We start from the raw sequence: 23,934 nt of genomic DNA on the forward strand, positions 1-23,934 counted from the left end.
CCTTTTCAGCAATGCCTAGTCATAAATCATTTTCCATATTTTTGTTGGTCTTTTTCTTAATAATTTTTAGGAGCCCATTGTTTGTTTTATTTATTGCAAATATTTATCCCCATCTGTTGTGATTTGATTTTATATATAAAGTTTTATACTTATTTATTATCAAGTTTACAAGATATCTTCCCGCCTCCTTTATGGTTTCATGGGTCCCTGTATTGCTTAGAAATTAGTAATAGATAATAAAGATAGCTTCTTGTATTTTCTTTTAAGAAGTCTATAGGTTTTTTTTTAACCTAAGCATTATATATATATATATTTTTTTTAGATATATGGCCAGGCAGTCCTTTTCTTTGAGTATGGAATTTTTGTATATTGTGGGTTGTGTATCATGCATTAAGAAGAGTGTACAAAATTTATATTCAATAAAATGGTAATAAAACAGATACCGTTGTAGCACCCAGGTTAAGAAATAGAACATCTCATTTATATGTCAGTAACTACTGTCTGGACCTTATTTAAATATATTTATCCCTAACCACATCTTATCTAGTTATGAAACATGGAGTAGCAAGTTCAGGTCTAGCTGTGTGAGGGGAAGGGCAGCTTATACCTCTAGAGGAAAGCTAGGAGAGGAGAAGCTACAGTCTGCCTCCAGCCTGCCTCCCTGAGAGTTTACAGTAGACCTTTTTGGGGCAGTCACTGAATAAGATCCCAAGTAAATTTTGGAGTCTTTGAGCCCACCTCTGAGGGGACATTTGGCTGGGCTGTCATGTGTGGACCAGGGATTAGATTTTTGGCTGAGAGGTAATCAAAGGATGAACTGCCCACCATGGCCCATCTCCAGCTCCCAGGAGCAGCAGGTCAGAGCAGAACATTCCTTGGGGTAAAGTGCTGGTCTTCAACCCGACCTCTGGAGGTGAAAACAGGAGCTTCATTAGCACATGATCAAGGCCAGCCAAGTCCAGATGAGAAACTGGGCCTGGGGGATTCTGTCCTTAGATTACAAAGAATGTGCACCTCTATATAACCAGTTTACATACAGATACCTGGTATATGTACACACACACATACACGCACACGTACACACACATACACAACAAACCCAGGCACAATTAATCTAGAATGTTAAAAGTCAGGAGAATAATTTAGGGTAGATACTAGTAGGAGCCTGAGAGGGACATTTGGAATTCAAGGACATTACTTGATCTAGGTGTTAGTTATATGATATGTATTCATGAAAACCAAGATGTGCATTTATGATTAGAGTACTTTTCTGCATGTGTGTTACTCTTGAGTAAACAGTTTAAAACAATACTGTGGCCTTAGAATCTGTGTGGTGACCACATTCAGTGTTTCTGGCCCTTAGATGTAACAAATCCAGTGTGGACTATTTGCCTCCTCATCTGCTGCGTGGCTTCTCATCCTGGGTTCTCCCTTTGCTGTCCTCCTGATGATTTTCATTGCTTCTCTCTTGTATGGGATCTCCAGATTCCTATATCCTATCTCATGTATTTCACCCCCTCCCCCCATAGCTAATAGAGAAAGAGTGCATTGACAGTAGTGCATAGCCTTTTAGTATCCTGAGTTGCTGTCGAAAATATCAGATTCTTGATCTTTGTGTGTAACCTCCCTGTTATACAACCCTCTTGGAAACTAGTAGAATCTCCTTTTTGTGCCTGCTCCCTGAAAGGTGGTTGGTGTCTCTCTTCATCCATTGTCTTAGGTACACCTCTTCTTTCTAGAAGTAATTTAGTTATGTAATCCCCCTGTTTTCAGTCAAGTATGCACTCTTATTGCCAGTGGTACTTTGAATTCCTTAGGTCAGAGACTCTAGTTTACTCTCTTCAATGAATGAACTTCCAGTCTCCACTTAAAGTGAAGTATATGTGGGAGAGGCAACTTAGAAACAACTGCTTCTCAAAGTACTTTTCCCATTGTCCGTATTTAAGTGCTTCTCCACCCCAGCTGTATGTAGTTCCTGTAGTACCTGATATTGCCAGAACCAGGCATTTTGGTCAATCTGCATTGTAAATTGGATTGTTTCTTAGCTTTCCCCTTCATCCATATTTAGGATTCTGCTCTCTCCACTCTCCTAATTCTGTTACCACTATCCATCTCCTCTCCAGCTTCCAAAATTTTGTTGCTTTTGTTTACGCTCGTTCTCCCTATCTTTGTGGGATTGTTTTTGTTTTTTTTTTTTAATTCACTTACTGAATTTTAAGTGTTTCAGGAAGGAACAAATTTAGGTCTTAACTAGTGACTGTTTTAAACAGTTATTTCACAAAATTATGGGCCGGTGTCTCAAATGCCATTGTCCGGTGTAGCGACAGGCCAGTAGCAGCATGAGCACTTCAGATATGATGGATGCCATTAAAGAACTGAGTTTTACATTTTATTTAATTTCAATAAATTAAATTTATGTAAACACACATGTAGCTAGAGGCTATCCTACTGGACAGCATAGGTCCAGGGCTGGTGAAGTAGGAGTTGGAAGAAGGAGTTCTAGTCAGTAGGCCTACGATAAGGAAGAGTTTTTCCTACTTTCTTCTGCTTGGTTTGTCTATTCACTTATATCAGTATATCATGGATTCCTGTATTATTTGATGGGTTATAATCTATTACTTTTATTATTTATTTTGGTGCTCATAATATTCTGGATTTGACCATTGGGAAACTTCGTATGTCTTTCTGTGTCCTTTTTTTTTTTTTTTTGTCCAAGGCAGTTTTATTGAGGTACAGTCACACACCATACAGTCCATCCAAAGTATACAACCCATGGTTCACACTATATTCACAGTATTGCGTATTGATCACCGCAATCAATTTTAAAACATTTTCATTGCTCCAAAAGGAATTATTGATACTCAGCGTTAGTATGGGGTCTTTCTGTGTCCTTTTGACATGTCTCCAACATTCTTTTTGAATCATTCCTTCTGAAACTGTATATACTTTTCCTGCCCTGACACCTGAAATCTGTTTCTCCAAGGAGCTCTGGTTCCTCCTAATAGTGAAGATGGTATTTGGAAACCAAGATCTGAGTACTTGATGTGCTCATTGCTACTGGAATATCATTGCTTCTGGGTCTTCTCAACTGACAAGAAATTGTAATTGCTAGTGGCTAGTGACAATCTGCTATTCCATTAAACAGTACAGATACTTAACATTTCCATCATTGCAAAAATGGAAAAGAAGAGGTTATAGAATTCAGGGGACCCCCCCTCCATCTTTACATAGTTGGCCCTTGGCCCTCTGAGTGGCGTACAGCTGTTTGGTAGTGCCAGTGTCCACAGAGTCTGGTGCTAGAGCTTCTCTGCTTCTGTAGAAATGCTGATCTCTTCTATCTTTCACTCTCGCACTTGTGCCTTCCATTGGCAGTACATAAACCAGAAGCTAGCAACTTAAGGAGTCTGATAAATTGTTTGTAGGTCCTAGACCATGGTTCTCACTTCGGCACTATTGACATCTTTTTTATTTTTTTAAATTTATTTGTTAATTAAAAAATAAGAAACAAAATAAAACATACATAATCAGTAATTCACAATATCATCACCTAGTTGCATATTTGTCATTTCTTAGAACATTTGCATTAATTCAGAAAAAGAAACAAAAAGACAATAGAAAAAGAAATGAAACGAACACAGGAAAGAAAAAAAAAGATTATACCTATCATACCCCTTACCCCTTGCCTTCATTGATCACTAGCATTTCAAACTAAATTTATTTTAACATTTCTTCCCCCTCTTACTTATTTTTATTCCATATGTTCTACTCCTCTGTTGACAAGGTAGATAAAAGGAGCATCAGACACAAGGTTTTCACAATCACACAGTCACATTGTTACAGCTGTATCATTATTCAGTCATCCTCAAGAAACATGGCTACTGGAACACAGCTCTACATTTTCAGGCAGTTCCCTCCAGCCTCTCCATTACATCTTGGATAACAAGGTGATATCTACTTGATGCATAAGAATAACCTCTCAACTCTGTTTGGAATCTCTCAGCTGTTGACACTTTGTCTCATTTCCCTGTTCCGCTTTTGGTTGAGAAGGTTTTCTCAATCCTTTCATGCTAAGTCTCAGCTCATTCTAGGGTTTTTCTCAATCCCTTGATGCTGAGTCTCCGCTTATTCCAAGATCTCTGTCCCACGTTGCCAGGAAGGTCCACACCCCTGGGAGTCATGTCCCACGTAGAGAGGGGGAGGGTGGTGAGACTGCTCTTTGTGTTGGCTGGAGAGAGGGGCCACATCTGAGCAACAAAAGAGGCTCTCTTGGGGGTGACTCTTAGGCCTAATTTTAAGTAGGCTTGACCTATCCTTTGTGGGGTTAAGTTTCATATGAACAAACCCCAAGACTGGGGGCTCTGCTTATAGCTTTGGTTGTCCACACTGTTTGTGAGAATATCAAGAATTCAACTAGAGAAAGTTGAATTTCTCCCCGTTCTCACCACTCCCCGAAGGGGGCTTTGCAGATACTTTTCCACTCACTGATCGAATCACTCTGGGATTCATCGGGGCATCACTCTGGACAAACCAGCAAAATCTCATGTCCTACCTGAGATTCCAAGTACTTATGGCATTCAATCAAACTATCTACATAAGTTATATTAGGAAATGCACTAGTCAAAATATTTATTTTCTACCAAATAAACATTTTTTGCTTTAGTCTCACACAGAAGGTGACATTTTAAAATATTACCATCTATTTTCAGTACCCTGCAATAATGACATTCCTTTGTTCTTCCTCATGCAAAAACATTTTTAAAATTGTACCTTGTACATTTCACTATTATTATACACTCTAGGCATTCCTAGATTATACCATCTCAAACTTTAACATCTATCTTTCTGATTTCAATATGTCCCCAGCCCTCCTCCCTCTATCACTCTCACATGCAGCTTCATTCAGTGTTTTATCATAATTATATTACAGTTAGGTAGTATTGTGCTGTCCATTTCTGAGTTTTTGTATCCAGTCCTGTTGCACAGTCTGCATCCCTTCAGCTCCAATTACCCAATATCTTACCCTATTTCTATCTCCTGATGGTCTCTGCTATGAACAAAATATTCCAAGTTTACTCACTAATGTCAGTTCATATCAATGAGACCATACAGTATTTGTCCTTTAGTTTTTGGCTAGTCTCACTCAGCATAATGTTCTCTAGGTCCATCCATGTTGTTACATACTTCATAAGTTTATTCTGTCTTAAAGCTGCATAATATTCCATCGTATGTATATACCATACTTTGTTTAGCCAGTCGTCTGTTGATGGACATTTTGGCTGTTTCCGTCTCTTTGCAATTGTAAATAATGCTGCTATAAACATTGATGTGCAAATGTCCGTTTGTGTCTTTGCCCTTATGTCCTCTGAGTAGATACCTAGCAATGGTATTGCTGGGTCATATGGCAATTCTATATTCAGCTTTTTGAGGAACTGCCAAACTGCCTTCCACAGCGGTTGCACCATTTGACATTCCCACCTACAGTGAATAAGTGTGCCTCTTTCTCCACATCCTCTCCAGCACTTGTCATTTTCTGTTTTGTTGATAATGACCATTCTGGTGGGTGTGAGATGATATCTCATTGTGGTTTTGATTTGCATTTCTCTAATGGCCAGGGACGTTGAGCATCTCTTCATGTGTCTTTTGGCCATTTGTATTTCCTCTTCTGAGAAGTGTCTGTTCAAGTCTTTTTCCCATTTTGTAATTGGATTGCCTGTCTTTTTGTTGTTGAGTTGAACAATCTCTTTATAAATTCTGGATACTAGACCTTTATCTGATATGTCGTTTCCAAATATTGTCTCACATTGTGTAGGCTGTCTTTTTACTTTCTTGATGAAGTTATTTGATGCACAAAAGTGTTTAATTTTGAGGAGTTCCCATTTATTTCTTTCTTTCTTCAGTGCTTTTGCTTTAGGTGTAAGGTCTATAAAACTGCCTCCAACTATAAGATTTATAAGCTATTTCCCTACATTTTCCTCTGTTTTATGGTCTTAGGCCTGATGTTTAGATCTTTGATCTATTTTGAGTTAACTTTTGTGTAGGGTGTGAGATATGGGTCCTCTTTCATTCTTTTGCATGTGGATATCCAGTTCTCTAAGCACCATTTGTTGAAGAGACTGTTCTGTCCCAGGTGAGTTGGCTTGACTGCCTTATCAAAGATCAAATGTCCATAGATGAGAGGGTCTATATCTGAGCACTCTATTCGATTCCATTGGTCAATATATCTATCTTTATGCCAGTACCATGCTGTTTTGACCACTGTGGCTTCATAATATGCTTAAAGTTAGGCAGCGTGAGACCTCCAGCTTCATTTTTTTTCCTCAAGATACTTTTAGCAATTCGGGGCACCCTGCCCTTCCAGATAAATTTGCTTATTGGTTTTTCTATTTCTGAAAAGTAAGTTGTTGGGATTTTGATTGGTATTGCGTTGAATCTGTAAATCAGTTTAGGTAGAATTGACATCTTAACTATATTTAGTCTTCCAATCCATGAACACGGTATGCCCTTCCATCTATTTAGGTCTTCTGTGATTTCTTTTAAAAGTTTCTTGTCGTTTTCTTTGTATAGGTCTTTTGTCTCTTTGGTTAAATTTATTCCTAAGTATTTTATTCTTTTAGTTGCAATTGTAAATGGAATTTGTTTCTTGATTTCCCTCTCAGATTGTTCATTAGTAGTGTATAGAAATGCTACAGGTTTTTGAATGTTGATCTTATAACCTGCCACTTTGCTGTACTCGTTTATTAGCTCTAGTAGAAAACTTTTCAGGGTTTTCGACATATAGTACCATATCATCTGCAAACAGTGATAGTTTTACTTCTTCCTTTCCAATTTTGATGCCTTGTATTTCTTTTTCTTCTCTAATTGCTCTGGCTAGAACTTCCAGCACAATGTTGAATAACAGTGGTGATAGTGGACATCCTTGTCTTGTTCCTGATCTTAGGGGGAAAATTTTCAGTTTTTCCACATTGAGGACGATATTAGCTGTGGGTTTTTCATATATTCCCTTTATCATTTTAAGGAAGTTCCCTTGTATTCCTCTCCTTTGAAGTGTTTTCAACAGGAAAGGATGTTGAATTTTGTCAAATGCCTTCTCTGCATCAATTGAGATGATCATGTGATTTTTCTGCTTTGATTTGTTGATATGGTGTATTACGTTAATTGATTTTCTTATGTTGAACCATCCTTGCATACCTGGGATGAATACTACTTGGTCATGATGTATAATTCTTTTAATGTGTTGCTGGACTCGATTTGCTAGAATTTTGTTGAGAATTTTTGCATCTATATTCATTAGAGAGATTGGTCTCTAATTTTCCTTTTTTTGTAATATCTTTGCCTGGTTTTGGTATGAGGGTGATGTTGGCTTCATAGAATGAATTAGGTAGCTTTCCCTCCACTTCAATTTTTTTTGAAGAGTTTGAGCAGGATTGGTACTAATTCTTTCTGGAATGTTTGGTAGAATTCACATGTGAAACCGTCTGGTCCTGGACTTTTCTTTTTGGGAAGCTTTTGATTGACTGATTCAATTTCTTTACTTGTGATTGGTTTGTTGAGGTCATCTGTTTCATCTTGAGTCAAAGTTAAGAAGTTGTCCATTTCATCTACATTGTTGTATTTATTTGCATGAAGTTGTTCATAGTATCCTGTTACTACCTCCTTTATTTCTGTGGGGTCAGTGGTTATGTCTTCTCTTCCATTTCTGATTTTATTTATTTGCATCCTCTCTCTTCTTCTTTTTGTCAGTCTTGCTAAGGGCCCATCAATCTTACTGATTTTCTCATAGAACCAACTTTTGGTTTTATTGATTTTCTTAGTTGTTTTCATGTTCTCAATTTCATTTATTTCTGCTCTAATCTTTGTTATTTCTTTCCTTTTGCTTGCTTTGGGGTTAGTTTGCTGTTCTTTCTCCAGTTCTTCCAAGTGGATAGTTAATTCCTGTATTTTTGCCCTTTCTTTTTTGATATAGGCATTTAGGGCGATAAATTTCCCTCTTAGCACAGCCTTTGCTGCATCCCATAAGTTTTGATACGTTGTGTTTTCATTTTCATTTGCCTCGAGGTATTTACTGATTTCTCTTGTAATTTCTTCCTTGACCCACTGGTTGTTTAAGAGCGTGTTGTTGAGCTTCCACATATTTGTGGATTTTCTGGCCCTCTGCCTATTATTGATTTCCAACTTCATTCCCTTATGATCTGAGAAAGTGTTTTGTCTGATTTAATCTTTTTAAATTTGTTGAGACTTACTTTGTGACCCAGCATATGGTCTATCTTTGAGAATGATCCATGAGCACTTGAGAAAAAGGTGTATCCTGCTGTTGTGGGGTGTAATGTCCTATAAATGTCTGTTAAGTCTAGCTCATTTATTGTAATATTCAAATTCTCTGTTTCTTTATTGATCCTCTGTCTAGATGTTCTGTCCATTGATGAGAGTGTGGAATTGAAGTCTCCAACTATTATGGTAGATGTGTCTATTTCCCTTTTCAGTGTTTGCAGTGTATTCCTCACGTATTTTGGGGCATTCTGATTCGGTGTGTAAATATTTATGATTGTTATGTCTTCCTGTTGAATTGTTCCTTTTATTAGTAGATAGTATCCTTCTTTGTCTCTTTTAACTGTTTTACATTTGAAGTCTGATTTATTGGATATTAGTATAGCTATTCCTGCTCTTTTCTGGTTGTTATTTGCATGAAATATCTTTTCCCAACCTTTCACTTTCAACCTATGTTTATCTTTGGGTCTGAGATGTGTTTCCTATAGACAGCATATAGAAGGATCCTGTTTTCTAATCCATTCTGCCAGTCTATGTCTTTTGGTTGGGGAGTTCAATCCATTAACATTTAGTGTTATTACTGTTTGGGTAGTACTTTCCTCTACCATTTTGCCTTTTGTATTTTGTATGTCATATCTAATTTTCCTTCTTTCTACACTCTTCTCCACACCTCTCTCTTCTGTCTTTTTGTATTTGTCTCTAGTGCTCCCTTTAGTATTTCTTGCAGAGCTGGTCTCTTGGTCACAAATTCTCTCAGTGATTTTTTTGTCTGAGAATGTTTTAATTTCTCCCTCATTTTTGAAGGACAATTTTGCTGGATATAGGAGTCTTGGTTGGCAGTTTTTCTCTTTTAGTAATTTAAATATATCATCCCAGTGTCTTCTCGCCTCCATGGTTTCTGCTGAGAAATCTACACATAGTCTTATTGGGTTTCCCTTGTATGTGATGGATTGCTTTTCTCTTGCTGCTTTCAAAATCCTCTCTTTCAGTTTGACCTCTGACATTCTGACTAGTACGTGTCTTGGAGAACGCCTATTTGGGTCTATTCTCTTTGGGGTACGCTGCACTTCTTGGATCTGTAATTTTAGGTCTTTCATAAGAGTTGGGAAATTTTCAGTGAAAATTTCTTCCATTAGTTTTTCTCCTCCTTTTCCCTTCTCTTCTCCTTCTGGGACACCCACAACACGTACATTTATGCGCTTCATATTATCATTCAATTCCCTGAGTCTCTGCTCATATTTTTCCATTTTTTCCCCTATAGTTTCTGTATCTTGTCGGATTTCAGATGTTCCGTCCTCCAGTTCACTAATCCTAACCTCTGTCTCTTGAAATCTACCATTGTAGGTTTCCATTGTTTTTTTCATCTCTTATACTATACCTTTCATCCCCATAAGTTCCATGATTTGTTTTTTCAGACTTTCCGTTTCTTCTTTTTGTTGGTTCGTTGCCTTCTTCATATCCTCCCTCAATTCATTGATTTGGTTTTTGATGAGGTTTTCCATGTCTGTTCGTATATTCTGAATTAGTTGTTTCAGATCTTCTATCTCATTTGAACTATTGGTTTGTTCCTTTGACTGGGCCATATCTTCAATTTTCCTGGTGTGATTTGTTATGTTTTGCTGGCGTCTAGACATTTAATTACCTTAATTAGTTTATTCTGGTGATTGCTTTCACTTCTCTTACCTAGGGTGTTCTTGCTAGATGAATTTGTTGTCTCTCTGTTCTTTGACCTTAAGTTCAGCTTTTTCTGGACTTCTATCTTAGGTTTTGTTTAGCAGAGGATAGTTTTTCAGTTCTTGTTTTCTTGTTTCTTGCCCTGCTTGTATGGTGCGTTTTTCCTCCCGTCCCTTAGGAGGGTCTACATAGGTATTATAGACTCCAGCCCGGTTTTCTGGGACTAAACTGGCCTCCTATCAGGGGCGAGGAGTCACCTGCTTCAGTTTTCCCTGAGGGTGAGACCCAGCAGTTTAAAAGACTTTCCTGTGAAGTCTCTGTGCTCTGTTTGTGGCGCATCTGCGTGCGGGTCCCACCAGCAAAAGATGATGGAACACTTTTAACTTTGGAAGACTCTTCCTGCTGGGGGCATGGTGGAGACAGAGGAGAGGTTGTAGGCTGGTTTTAATGGCTTCAAATTGCCAAGCCCTGGGATCTGAATTCCTGGAGGGAGGGATTCCACCTGAGTTGGGCTGCACCCCTCCCCCGGGGAAGGCACAGGTGGGAGACAGCCCTGAAAGCAGTCTGTTTCTGCCTATTCCTGGGGCAGTTGCAGCCTGAGAATTCCGGCCACTGAATCCAGAGGCTGCCAAGTCTCTGTAGAGACACAGCCACTAAAGCCTCCATTTCCTCCCCTTTCCTCTTTTTCCGTGAGCCCAATGAGTGACCTCTGCCTTGACCAGATTTAGAGTCTCTTTCCTTTCCCTCTGGGAAACCACTTGTGGGGGAGGGGCGCTGCGCGCTGGCCACCGCAGCTTGGGGAACTCACGGTTTTGGGGGGGCTTGCAGCCGGTCCAGCTGGTCCCAACTGGGGTACACTGTGTGTCTGGTCACTGACGTGGCTCCAGGAGCTGTTCTGTACTGTTTCTGGTTATTTAGTAGTTGTTCTGGAGGACAAACTAAAACACGCACATTGCTAAGCCACCATCTTGGCCCCTCCACTATTGACATCTTAAGTCAGGTTGCGGGGTAGGCTGTCCTGTGCTTTGTAGGATGTTGGTATCATCCCTAGATGCCAGTTGCTCCTTTTACCCCAAACTCCTGTTTGTTTCATCCCTGAGTGTCTCTATACCAAATATCCCCCGGGGGCAAGAACTACTTTGTAGAACCTGCATCACAGAGCAAGAGTATAAGAAAGGGCTTGGAGCTGAGAAACAGTGGTAATAACCAGCATCTACTTTACTTCATGTCCTTGCAATGTAAAGGAAGGAAGGGAGACTGCTTATGTGCCCACGACAGTACTGCAATATAGATTATTATTATAGGTGTGGGTGTGTTTCTTTAATTAAGAAAAGAAAGATCATTTAAGCAATCTGTAAAGCAGGATTCAAATCCTTAATAATGAAGTTGAGATTTGTTTACACAACCATAAAGTTTCCTCTCAAAGTGTTTGTGTTGGAGTTAATACCATTCTATTATTAATTGAGAGAACTGCTCTTTTGAGAGTTGCATTTCAGCGTCTTTATGATATGTTGTCGTCCTGGATGCGTTTTGTGAATGTTGCCCTCCAAGGGTCATCCTTACTGAACAGAATTATGGCTGGAAATGTTTATAAATAGAGGGAAGAAGAAACAAAAACAGTATTTATATTAAAGCCAGTTATTTAGAAATGTGTTTGTGTATTGAAATACTTATATTTGAGTGCTAGTTAACCTGGTTTCTTAGAGATTCACTTCAAAATTACAAGCACTGTTGTCCTCATTTGGTCTTTATGCTTTGTCCTTTCCTTCTAAAATTCGGCTTGTGAGCCTCCTAAACTAGACGTAAGCCATGCCTCTGTCCTCCCAGTGCTAGAGCCTCCTCTGTACTTATTAATTTTTCGCAGTCCATCCAGAGTTTTGTCTGGTATCGGTCCCTTTGTTTTCACAAATCAGTGAAGGAACTGGCACTAACTTAAAAATCGAAAGTAGGATCTTTGAGGCTCTGTTAGTCTAGGAAAGGAGAGGAGGTGACTTAATCTTGTCTTGAACTATGGATTGGGTTTTTTAAAGGAGAATTCAGAGCATCTGCTTTGTTTGTAGGGAACGTGGAACAAAAGAACCCAAAGTTGTATGTCAGCATTTTCAGGAGTGGGTACCTCAGGAATTGTATATATGGAGAGCATGTCAGGATAGAGCCAATGTGAGTTCTGTTGTACTCCCAGCCCCCTACCAGGGCAGGTCATTTCTTACTGTTTTTGCATGTTGGGTATGTGTCTATAGTTCTCTGTTCCTCTCTCTTCGTGTACTGCATTTTATCTTTTTTTTAAATGCATTTTTATTAAGATATATTCACATACTATATAATCATCCAAAGTGTTTGATCAGTGGTTCACAGAATCATCCTATAGTTTTGAATTCATTGCCACCATTGATTTTTGAACATTTTCATTACTCTAAAAGCAATAAAATGAAGAAAATAAAAGTACAAAAGAATACCCTCTATTCTCTCTGTACCAGTTTGAAGCTGTTATGTACCCCAGAAAAGCCATGTCCTTTAATCCTCATTCTTTATTGCTGGGTGGGACCTTTTTGATTGTTTCCATGGAGATGTGACCCACCCAATTGTGGGTGGTAATTTTTTTTGTTTCAAGAGGTTCATAAATCTTTAATAATATGATACTACAATGGCTAAATAGTGAAACAGCTAGAATTTCAGTTTTGCTCTGCCTAAGTGCAAAGCACAAATTCCTTGAAAATTACACACCTCTCCTAGGTTTTACCTGGAATGTCCCTTTTATATCAATCATTAGAGGTCACACCCTGTAAACCACAACTTTCTCCCCTTCTAGTCTGTGTTCACACAAATACTCTCTCTGCCCAGAATCCGATATAAAATGGGGACCCCTCTTGTCAAACACTGGCCTCTGCAGCTACTCATTTTATTGCTCAGTTTAGTTCCCAGTTATTCACTTCAACAGATAACTTATCACTACCAACATTATGCACCTCTTTACCACATCTACCAATCAAAATCCTAATAGTTGGTGACTCCAAATGCCAGCATTTTTATATGACTACATCTGACATTACACGTAATATGATATTAACCCCGGCCTAAAGCCAGTCACAACTTCTAGTGATTTTCAAATATACCTGGTGACCCTACCATATATTGATAATTAAATTATTCTGGCATACTTTAGAAATACTCCTAATCTTCTCCATGCCTTCTGAACCTCATACATTTATCTTTATTTTAACAGGTGGAATTATCGCCAATGAAGCAGGTGGATTATGTAATTTTTCTGATTACAGTATAACATAAAATCTTCCAGTACTCCATACATACACACAAATTACTCCTGCTGTCCTATTAAATTGAAAAGTCAAATCATCTCACCTAAGTCTAATGTCTCCATTTAAATGTTATGTCATGATTTCTTATGAATTCTATAGCTGATTATAAGTTAAAACTCCTCTGCCAGAAACCTCTCCTTTTCCTCAAAATCCGTCTCATCATTTAATTTAGTTTTGTTTCTGTTCTTGACGAAGTTCCTCTGAGCCTATTTTCCCTCAAGTTCCTGTTGTCCATATCTTTCACTAACAGTCAAGTTGAATGTACAGGTTTTTTTTTTATTTATAAAACATAACCGCATACAAACACAGTCTTACGATATGATCATTCCATTCTTGTTATATAATCAGTAACTCACAATATCATCACATAGTTGTATATTCATCATCATGATAATTTCTTAGAATATTTTTTTAATTCAGAAAAAGAAATAAAAAGAAAACAGAAAAAAATTCATACATACCATACCCCTTACCCCTCCCTTTCGTTGACCACTAGCATTTCAGTCTACTAAATTTAACATTTGTTCCCCCTTTTATTTATTTATTTTTTATCCATATGTTTTACTCGTCTGTCGATAAGGTAGATAAAGGGAGCACCATAAACAAGGTTTTCACATCCACACAGTCACATTGCGAAAGCTATATCCTTATACAATCATCTTCAAGAAACATGGCTACTGGAGCACAACTCTACATTTTCAGGCAGTTCCCTCCAGCCTCTCCATTACATCTTAACTAAACAGGTGATATCTATTTAATGTGTAAGAATAACCTCTTAGGATAACCTCTCAACTCTGGAATCTCTCAGCCATTGACACTTTATTTTGTCTCATTTCACTCTTCCTCCTTTTGTTCAAGAAGGTTTCCTCAATCCCTTGATGCCGAGTCCCAGCTCATTCTAGGATTTCTGTCTGTGGGTGGTAACTTTTGATTAGATGGTTTCCATGGAGATGTGTCTCCATCCAATCAAGTTGGGGTGTTTACTGAAGCCTTTTAAAAGGGAGCCATTTTGGACAAAGCTTTAGAGCAACCAGAACCACACAGCCAGAGACCTTTGGAGATGAAGAAAGAAAATGCCCCCAGGGGAGCTTCATGAAACAAGAAGCCAGGAGAGAAAGCTAGCAGACTTTACCATGTACGCTCCCAGCTGAGAGAGAAACCTTGAATTTCATAGGCCTTTCTTTAGTATTGGTTGACACTCAAGAATTTTGGACATTTTCATAGCCTTAGAACTGTAAACTTGCAACCTAGTAAATTCCCCCTTTTAAAAGCCATTCCATTTCTGGTATATTGCATTCTGGCAGCTTTTGCAAACTTGAACACTCCCCTATTATTTATTTATTTATTGTCTTTATTTTCTTACTCATCCATCCAAACACTGGATAAAGGGAATGTCAGTCACAAAGTTTTCACAATCACAGGGTCACACCTTAAAAACTTGATAGTTATTTAGTCATCTTCAAGAATTAAGGATTACAGTTCAGCAGTTTCAGGCTTTTCCCTCTCATTATTCCAGTACATCAAAAACTGAGAAGGGATATCAGCATAACCTCCAGAATGAGTACTCGACTCTATTTGAAATCTCTCGGCCACTGAAATTTTATTTTGATTCATTTCCCTTCCCCCTTTTGGACTAGAAGACTTTCTCAGTCTCACAATATCAAGGCCAGGCTCATCCCTGGGAGTCCTGTCCCTTGTTGCCAGGGAGATTTATGCCCTGGGAGTCATATCCCTTGTAGGGAGAAGGGCAATGAATTTACCTGCAGAGTTGGCTTAGAGAGAGAGGCCACATCTGAGCAACAAAAGAGATTCACTGGGGCTGACTCTTAGGCATAATTATAAGTAGTCTTAGGTTCTCCTTTGCAAGAATAAGTTTTATCAGGGCATGGCCCAAGATCAAGGACTTGGCCTATTAAATTGGTTGCCCCTAACGCTTGTGAGAATATCGGGTCTTTCTTCTGCTCAACTTTCTCTGGGGTGTATCAGGGCATTATACTAACCTGTAAAAACCAACAAGATCTCCCTCCAAGTTCAAGGTTCCATGTAATTATGGTATTTAAATAAGCTGACCATACATCAAGTTAAATTAGATATTGTCTATTGAAAAGACAAATTTTGCACCAAATAAACATTTCTTCCTTTGGTTTCACACAGAAGTTGAAGTTTTAAAATACAGTCAATATCATCTTTACCCTTTAGTCTGATTTATCTTAGTCCTAACCAGATCAGCTTCATTAATATCTCTAACTGAAGTCTGATCTCTTTTTCAGCCTTTTTAACAGTTGCATTTAAGGGGTAATGCTGACTTTCATAGCTGCAGAACTCTCGCTCTGAGTATCAGGTGTCACAGATAACCTGAAGTTCTAGGAGAAACTGAGGTTATACACAAAGAGCTCAGCATCTCAGAATTTAGAAATAGCAATTGCAACCCAGGAATAGATGTAGCTGCTATAAGAGCTTGCAGTCTAGGACCCTAAAGATGTAGCTGCTATAAGAGCTTGCAGTCTAGGACCCTAAAGAATATGCCTTCCCCTGAAAACCTGTGCTCTTGAATTCAGTTCTGAGTCTGCACATTACAGTTAGTCCATATTAATGAGGCATTATTTTATCAGTCTTTTCATTTCTGGCTAATTTCACTCAACTTATTGTCCTCGAGGTTCATGTACATAGTTGCATGTCTCACACTTCAGCCCCTCAATATTGCATTGTGTGTATATATATCCCAGTTTGACCTTTTGTTCATCAGCCAATGTACCCTTAGTACACCTCAATCCATTGCAAATCATGAATACTGCCACCATAAACACCATTGTGCAAATGTCTGTTTATGTCCCTGCTTTCTTTTCTTCCAAGTATATGCCTAATAACAGGTTTGCAGGACCATTTGGCAACCCTGTAACTTAGCCTTCTGTGTAACTACCACACTGCCCTTCAGAGGGGCTGAACCATTGTACTTCCCTACCAACAAATAGTGAATAGATACATCCTTGTCCACATTTTCTCCAGCACTTGTATGTATTTCTGTTTATTTTTTAAGCAGTTTTATTCACACACCATGCAATTCATCCTAAGTAAACAAATGTTCCCAGTATAATTGCATATGCCATTCACCACCACAGTCTATATGCAAGAACATAAAGTTTGCTTATTAATGTTATTTCATATTGGTGAGACCATACAGTATCTGTCATCTTGTTTCTGACTAATTTCATTCAACATAATGTCTTCAAGGTTCATCCAAGTTGTTGCATGTGTCATGTATTTAAATCTGATATATCTTACTTTTCCCTCTCTTTTTACCTTTACTGATAGTCTTTGTTTCTGCACTGGTCTTCAGACCTCTCTGTCCTGTCCAGATTTTCCTATCTGCCTGTGGTGGCTCCCTTTAGTATTTCTACTAAATAGAGCAGGTCTCTTGTCCACAATTCTCTGTGTCTGTCGAAAATATTTTAAATTCCCCCTCATTTTTGAAGGACAATTTTGCTGGATATAGAATTCTTGGTTGGCAGTTTTTCTTTTTCAGGTTTTTAATTATATCACACTATTACCTTCTTGCCTCCATGGTTTCTGCTGAGAAGTTCATACATAGTCTTATGAAGCTTCTCTTTTATGTGATGGGTTGCTTTTTCCTTGCTGCTTTCAGAATTCTCTCTGGTACTTGACAATCTGATTAGTAAGTGTCTTAGAGGAGGTCTATTTGGATCTATTCTGCACTTCTTGAAGATATAATTTTATGTCTTTCATAAGAGATGGGAAATTTTCAGTGATGATTTCTTGCATTATTCTTTCTGCCCCTTTTCCCTATTCTTTTCCTTCTGGGACACCCATAACATGTATATTCATGTGCTTCATGTTGCCATTCAGTTCGCTGAGACCCTGCTTATGCTTGTCCATTCTTTCCCCTTTCTGTTCTTTTGTGTGTAGGATTTCAGGTGTCCTGTCCTCTAGTTCACTGATCCTTTCTTAACTCCACTGTTTTTTATTTCTTCTGTTGTGCCTTTCATTCCATAAGTTCCGCTGTTTGTTTTTTCAAGCTTTTGAGTTAATTTTTATGATTGTCCAATGTCTTCTTTATCTCCTTCGTCTCTTTTGCTGTATCTTCCCTCAGCTCATTGATTTGATTTTTATTCGATTTAGCATGCTTGTTTGAACATCTTTAATTAGGAGTTTTCAGCTCCTGTATCTCATTTAAAGTGTTAGCTTATTCCTTTGACTGGGCCATATCTTTGGTTTTTCTGGTATGGCTCATGTTTTTCTGCTGGTGTCCAGGCATCTGACTTCCGTGATTAATTTATTCTGAAGGTCGCTTTCGCGCTTTCACCTGGGATTTTCTTGTTGTTTGGCTTTGTTCTCTATCTCTTATTTAGCATTCAGTTCAACTTCTTCTAGACTTCTAGTGTAGCTTCTGTTTTGATCAGAAATTTTCAGCTTTTGTTCTTCTGGTTCTTGCCCTTCCTCTATGGAACTCTTTTTTTGTAAGGAGGATCTCCCCAGATATGATCAACCTCAGTCAGATTTTCCCAGACCAGACAGACCCAGATCTCAGGAGGAGGGTGTAATCAGTACCATGTTTCCCTAAGGATGAGATCCAGCAGTTTGTCAGTCTTTTCTGTGAAGGCTCTAGACTCTATGTTTTTCCTAGCCTTCCCAGCATGTGGCACTTTTGTCAGCCTGCTCCACGCCATCTGGGTAAAGTGGTGCAGTGTGTTTAATTCTTAGGGAACTGGGAACCCTGTCCCTGCTAGGGGAAAATAAGCCCTTTAGAGAATTATCTGCTTCACTTGACTTGTTATTTTGTCTCTCAGATCTTTCTTAACTCTGCCCTTGCCTCGGCCAGTGCTAGCAATTGAAAATGCCTGAGGCTTTCCCTAATGAACTATAAATACTTAAAAAAGGAAAAAATAAATGAAAAAAAATCCTTTTCAGAGCCAGTCCCCAGTCCCCAGCCTTTGCCAATGAAAAGCCAGAGTTGGTACCTGACTCTTTACACCTCTTTTCTTAGGGTACAGCCGCTTTCCAATATTCTGAACTCAGCTGACTCAAGCTTCCATGTTTTTTGTTTATTTTTCTTCATCAACCCATTCTCCTCTTTGCTGGGAGAGACCTCCAGGTAACTTTCCTGCTTTCTCTGGGGTTATGTATGCTGTGAGCAATCTAAATTTGTTAATTAAAACCACGGTATAAGCTTGGTTTAGGTACCCTCTCTTGCTCCTAGTAGAGAGGGCTTCTTTTTGTCATGGGGAAGTGTTTCCAACAGCCTGTCATGCCAGTGAAAACAGTATATTTTCTTTTCCCTCCTTAGTCATCTTTGTGGTCCATTAAGGATGTTACCAACTTTGGGGGTCAAAAAGGGTAGTTTTATTTCATGATTTTGCTAGGTCAACTGTCTAACCCATTTGTATTCAGCATAAAACCAACTATCCAGTCACCAAAAAGCCACACTTTCAATGTGAATGTTGTGAGTTGAGCAGAGGTGGGGAGTTTTTTCCATTTGGCTTTTTAAAGTTTTATTTTAATGAAACATTTTAAACAGAGAGAAAGAAATATGGCATTGCAAATGCAAGTGAATGCTACTCTATACATTTTCTTGATTCCATTCCATTTCCTTCCTCTTTCCTTTCACAGGCCATGATTTTTCCCCCCCCATTTGGAAATTTTTAATGTTTAAGAAAAGTGGGAAATTTTATAAGGATTCTACAAATGTAAGATTTTTTTTATATATAGAACAAGTGACCTTTTATTGTGAAATGTAACACAAATTTCAAAATATTGGTTAACAGGTAGTTAATAGAGCACATTTCAAAATGTAATGTGGGTTACAGTTCCACAATTTCAGGTATTTCCTTCTGGCTGTTCTAATATACTAGAAACTAAGAAGAAATATCTATATAATGATTCAGTAGTCATAATCCTTTGTTAAATCCTAACTTCTCTGTTATAACTCCTCCCTCTCATTTTATCATTCTCTCAGTCTTCACAGATATTTAGGCAATGACCATTCCAACTTCTTTATGTTGAAAAGGGGTGTTGATATGGGGTAGCGGAATGCAACTCGTTGATGTTCTGCAAAAGACTGGCACCTCTAATTTCAGGGCTTATCTGGTATAGGAACAGTTTAGAGGTCTCAAGTTTCTCCAAAATAAACTCAGTAAGTAAAACTTCTATAGAGTTTTGGATAGAGCCCTGGTTTTCTTTAGGGCTTTTGTGAATGTTGATAGTTCGGGCTTGACATACCATGGCAATTGGCAGTATCTGACTGAAACTTGTGTAAGAGTAACCTCTCCAGAATGACCTCTCAACTATTTGAAATCTCTTAGCCACTGAAACCTTATTTTGTTAGATTTCTTTCCCCCTTTTTGGTTAAGCAGGCATTCTCAGTCCTATGATGCCAGGGCCAAGCTCATCCCTAAGAGTCATGTTCCACGTTAAATCCCTGAAAAGTCATGTCCCACATGGGGGTGGGGGAGTAATGAGTTTATTTGCAGAGTTTAGCTTACAGAGAGGCCACATCTAAGCAACAAAAGAGGTTCTCTGGAGGTGACTCTTAGGTGTGTTTATAAGTAGGCTTAGCTTATCACTGGAGAGATGTTTCATAACTACCAGCCTTATGAAAGGCTGTTTTATTAAATTGAGCGTCCCCAGTGTTTGAGAGAATATCAGGCATTTCTCAGGTAGGGAAGTTTCAATAATTCCATATGTTTTATCCACTCCCTCAGGGGACTTTGCAAATACTTTTTATCTGCCCAAAATACTCAGCAGATCTCATTCCCTATTCTAGGCTCCATGTATTTATTAGGTTATTTAAATAAATAAACTTGCCAAACAGGTTAAGTTAGATAGTATGCTGCGGAAAATTTAAATTTTGGGCAAAATAATCATCTCTTCCTTTGGTCTCACACAGAAGTTGAAGTTTTAAAATACAGGTAATATTAGTCCTTACCCTATATTCTGATTTACCGTAATCCCAAACAGATCAGCTTCATTCATATCTCTAATTGAAGTCTGATCTCTTTTTAATCTTCAGCAGTTGTTGTATGGAGTAATGCTGACTTTCAGAGCTGTAGAATTATAAGTCTGAGTCATAGATGTCACACAGATACCTATAGATCCAGGGAACTACCAAGTTATACACAAAGCGCACAGCATCTCAGAATTTAGAAATAACCCTTTAAACTCTAAAATAAATGTGACTACTTTAAGAGCTTGTAGTCTAGGCCTTAGTTTCTTAAAAACATTTTCTAGATGTGACCATACAGTATTAGTCTTTTGTTTCTGGATTTTTTGTTTTGTTTTGTTTGGTTGCATGGTCTGAAAGTTGAACCCAAGTCTCCCACATGAAAGGCAAGCATTCTACCACTGAACCACCCGTACACCCAGTTTCTGTCTTATTGTGATCATCAACATAATGTCCTCAGATTCATTCACCTCATTGCATGCCTCACAACATCATTTGCTTCTGTAGCTGCACAGTATTCCATCATATATATACATCACAGCTCACCCTTCTCCTCCTCAGTCAATGGACCCCTCAGCCACCATCATGCATTGGCTGTTGTGAATAATGCTGTACCCATCATTATGCAAATGTTTATTCATGTCCTTGCCTTTGGTTCTTCTGAATATATTCCTAGTAACGAGGATTGCCTACTCAAATGGTGACCCTGTATTTAGCCTCCTGTGGATCCCACTACATTACCCTCCAGCAGGGATGTACCATTGTACTTCCCTACCAACATTGATTAGATTTACCTTTCTCTCCACATCTTCTCCAGCACGTGTAGCTTTGTTTGTTTATTTATTTTTTACTCTGCAGCTTTTGTTAAGATATAGTCAACACACCATATAGTTTATCGAAAGTATACATCACTGTCTCACAATATCCTCACATCATTGTACAGTGATCCTCACTCTCAATTTTCATTGCTCAAAGATAAAAATAACATATATGCAGGCACACATAAAAGAAAACTCAGGGGTGCAAGGGTAGTTCAGTGGAAAAATTCTCACCTGCCGTACAGGAGACTTGGGTTCAGTTCCTGGCCCATGCATTTCCTAAAACAAACAAGCAAACAAACAAATGTTGGGGGGGGGGGAGGCAGTTCAACAAATGGTGCTGCAATAAGAGGATCCTCACATGGAAAAAGAATGAAACATGGCCCCCATCATATAGCATACCAAAAACAAAAAAGTCAAAATACCTCATACCCTTATCCCCCTCCCCCCAATTATTTATCTCTAGTATTAGTGTGATACTAGTAAGGTATTGCTGTTTAATATAGTCCGTAGCATGGACAAGTGTCATATATTTGAAGTAGTTCATGCAAGAACTTTGTGGTGTTTATTGGTGAGATACCTGACTTTAAACAACCCCCTTCCATCATGTTCACCTTCAATAAACACCATTATGCATAATCCAAATAACGAACTACCATCACCTCTGTCTGTTCTCAAACATTTAAGATTGACCTCGTTAATAAATCTGTACATATTAGGTAACCACCTCACCCTCTCTAACTTCTGTCTATCTCTAGATCCCCTGTATTCTACATTTCAAGACTCTGAGTTTACATTTTCTAGATGGTCATATTAATGAAATTATACAATATCTATCCTTTTGTTTCTGACTTATTTTACTGAGCCTTATGTCCTCAGGGTTCATCCATGTTATTGCATGCTTCAGGACCTCATGTCTTCTTACTGTTGCATAATATTCTATCATATGTATATACTATGTTTTGTTTCTCCATCTATCAGTTGATGGATACTTGGATTGTTTCCATCTTTTGGCAATTGTGAACAATACTACTATGAATATCATTCTACAAATGTCTGTGTCACTGCTTTCAGCTCTTCTGGGTGTGTACTGAGTAGTGGTATTGCCAGGTCATAGGGCAACTTGATATTTAGTTTTCTGAGAAACCACCTGTCTTCCATATCAGCTGTACCATTATACATTCCCACCAGCAGTGCATAAGTGTCCCAATTTCTTCACATTCTCTGCAAAACTTGTAGTTTCCTGTTTGCTTAATAGCAGCCACACTTATAGGTGTGAGGTGGTATCTCTTTGTAGTCTTGATCTGTATTTCCCTTATAGATAATGAAAATGAGCATCTCCTCATATGCTTTTTACCCACCTGTATTTGCTCTTCAGAAAAATACCTATAGTTGGCTGCCTCCTCACCTTTTTGGCCAAGTTTTTTGAAGCACAAAAGCATTCGATTATGAGGAGTTCCCACTCATCTATTTTTTCTTTTGTTGCTTGTGCTTTGGGTGTCAAGTTTAGGAAGCTGCCTCCTATTAGTAGATCATGAAGATACTTCTCTACATTTTCTTCTAGGAATTTTATGGTACTGGTTCTTATATTTAGGTATTTGATCTACTCTGAATTAGTTATTGTATAAGGTACAAGTTAAGGGTCTTCTTTCATTCTTTTGGCTATTGCTATCTAGTTCTCCCATGCCTGTTTATTGAAAAGATTATCTTGTCCCAGTTCAGTGGATTTGGGGGCTGTGTTAGTTAGATTCAGTTGTCAGCTAGGCCAGGTGAGCATACGTAGTCTTGTTGCTGCAGACATAAGCCAATCGTACGTGAACCTCATCTGTTGCTAATTACATCTGCAGTCAGCTAGGAGGCGTGTCTGCTGCAATGAGTGATGCTTGACTTAATTGGCTGGTGCTTAAATGAGAGAGCGCAAGGTAGCACAGCCTAGCAGCTCGGCATTCCTCATCTCGGCACTTGCAGCTCAGCCCAGGCCTTTGGAGATGCAGAAAGAAGTCACCCCGGGGAAAGTTGTTGGAACCCAGGGGCCTGGAGAGAAGACCAGCAGAGACCATCCTGTGCCTTCCATGTAAGAAAGAACCTCAGTGGAAAGTTAGCTGCCTTTCCTCTGAAGAACTAACAAGATAAATCCCCTTTTATTAAAAGCCAGTCTGTCTCTGGTGTGTTGCATTCCGGCAGCTAGCAAACTAGAACAGGGGCCTTGTCGAAGATCAGTTGATCATAGATTTGGTCTATTTCTGCACTCTCTATTAGATTCCATTGGTCAATACTTCTATCTTTGTGCCAGTACCATGCTCCTTTGACCACTGTGACTTTATAATGAGCTTTTAAATCAGAAAGTGTTAATCCTCCCACTTTGTTTTTTTTTAAGGATATTTTTAGCTATTTGGGGTCTCTTTCCCTTCCAGATGATTTTAGTAACTAGCTTTTCCAAGTCTTTAAAGTAGGTTGATAGAAATTTTAAAAAACATATTTATATTGATAAATCTTCACACGCATACATTCTGTATAAAGTGTACAATAAATGGCTCACAGTATCATCATATAGTTATGTATTCATCACCGTGATTATTTTTTAGAACATTTGCACAATTTCAGAAAAAGAAATAAAAAAAAAACTCATATATATACCATACCCCTTACGTCTCCTCATTGATCACTAGTATTTCCATCTACCCAATTTATTTTACCCTTTATCCCTCCCTCCATCCTTCCCTCCCTCCCTCCCTTCCTTGTTTCTTTCTTTTTCTTCCCTCCCTCCCATCCATATGTTTTTACTCATCTGTCCATACCCTGGATAAAAGGATCAATCACAAGGTTTTCACAATCGCACAGTCACATTGTAAAAGTTATATCTTTATACAATCATCTTCAAGAATCAAGGCTACTGGAATACACG

General features: G+C 38.5%; 1 protein-coding gene across 6 annotated transcripts in view; it reads left to right on the forward strand.

Annotated features, from left to right (window-relative positions):
* KCMF1 (potassium channel modulatory factor 1) overlaps positions 1-23,934 on the forward strand; it is a 191,692-nt gene that overhangs the window by 95,772 nt on the left and 71,986 nt on the right. The window contains exon 1 of one of the 6 annotated variants that reach the window (XM_077134756.1): positions 18,291-18,366. The exons of the other annotated variants lie outside the window; for them this stretch is intronic. Within the exon in view, the coding sequence (XP_076990871.1) occupies positions 18,306-18,366 (61 nt within the window). The 5' untranslated portion in view covers positions 18,291-18,305. Of the gene's footprint in view, positions 1-18,290; positions 18,367-23,934 lie in introns of those variants that run through there. 6 annotated transcript variants of the gene reach the window in all.

Source organism: Tamandua tetradactyla, chromosome 17 (genome assembly GCF_023851605.1).
Source record: "Tamandua tetradactyla isolate mTamTet1 chromosome 17, mTamTet1.pri, whole genome shotgun sequence".
Lineage (NCBI taxonomy): Eukaryota > Metazoa > Chordata > Mammalia > Pilosa > Myrmecophagidae > Tamandua > Tamandua tetradactyla.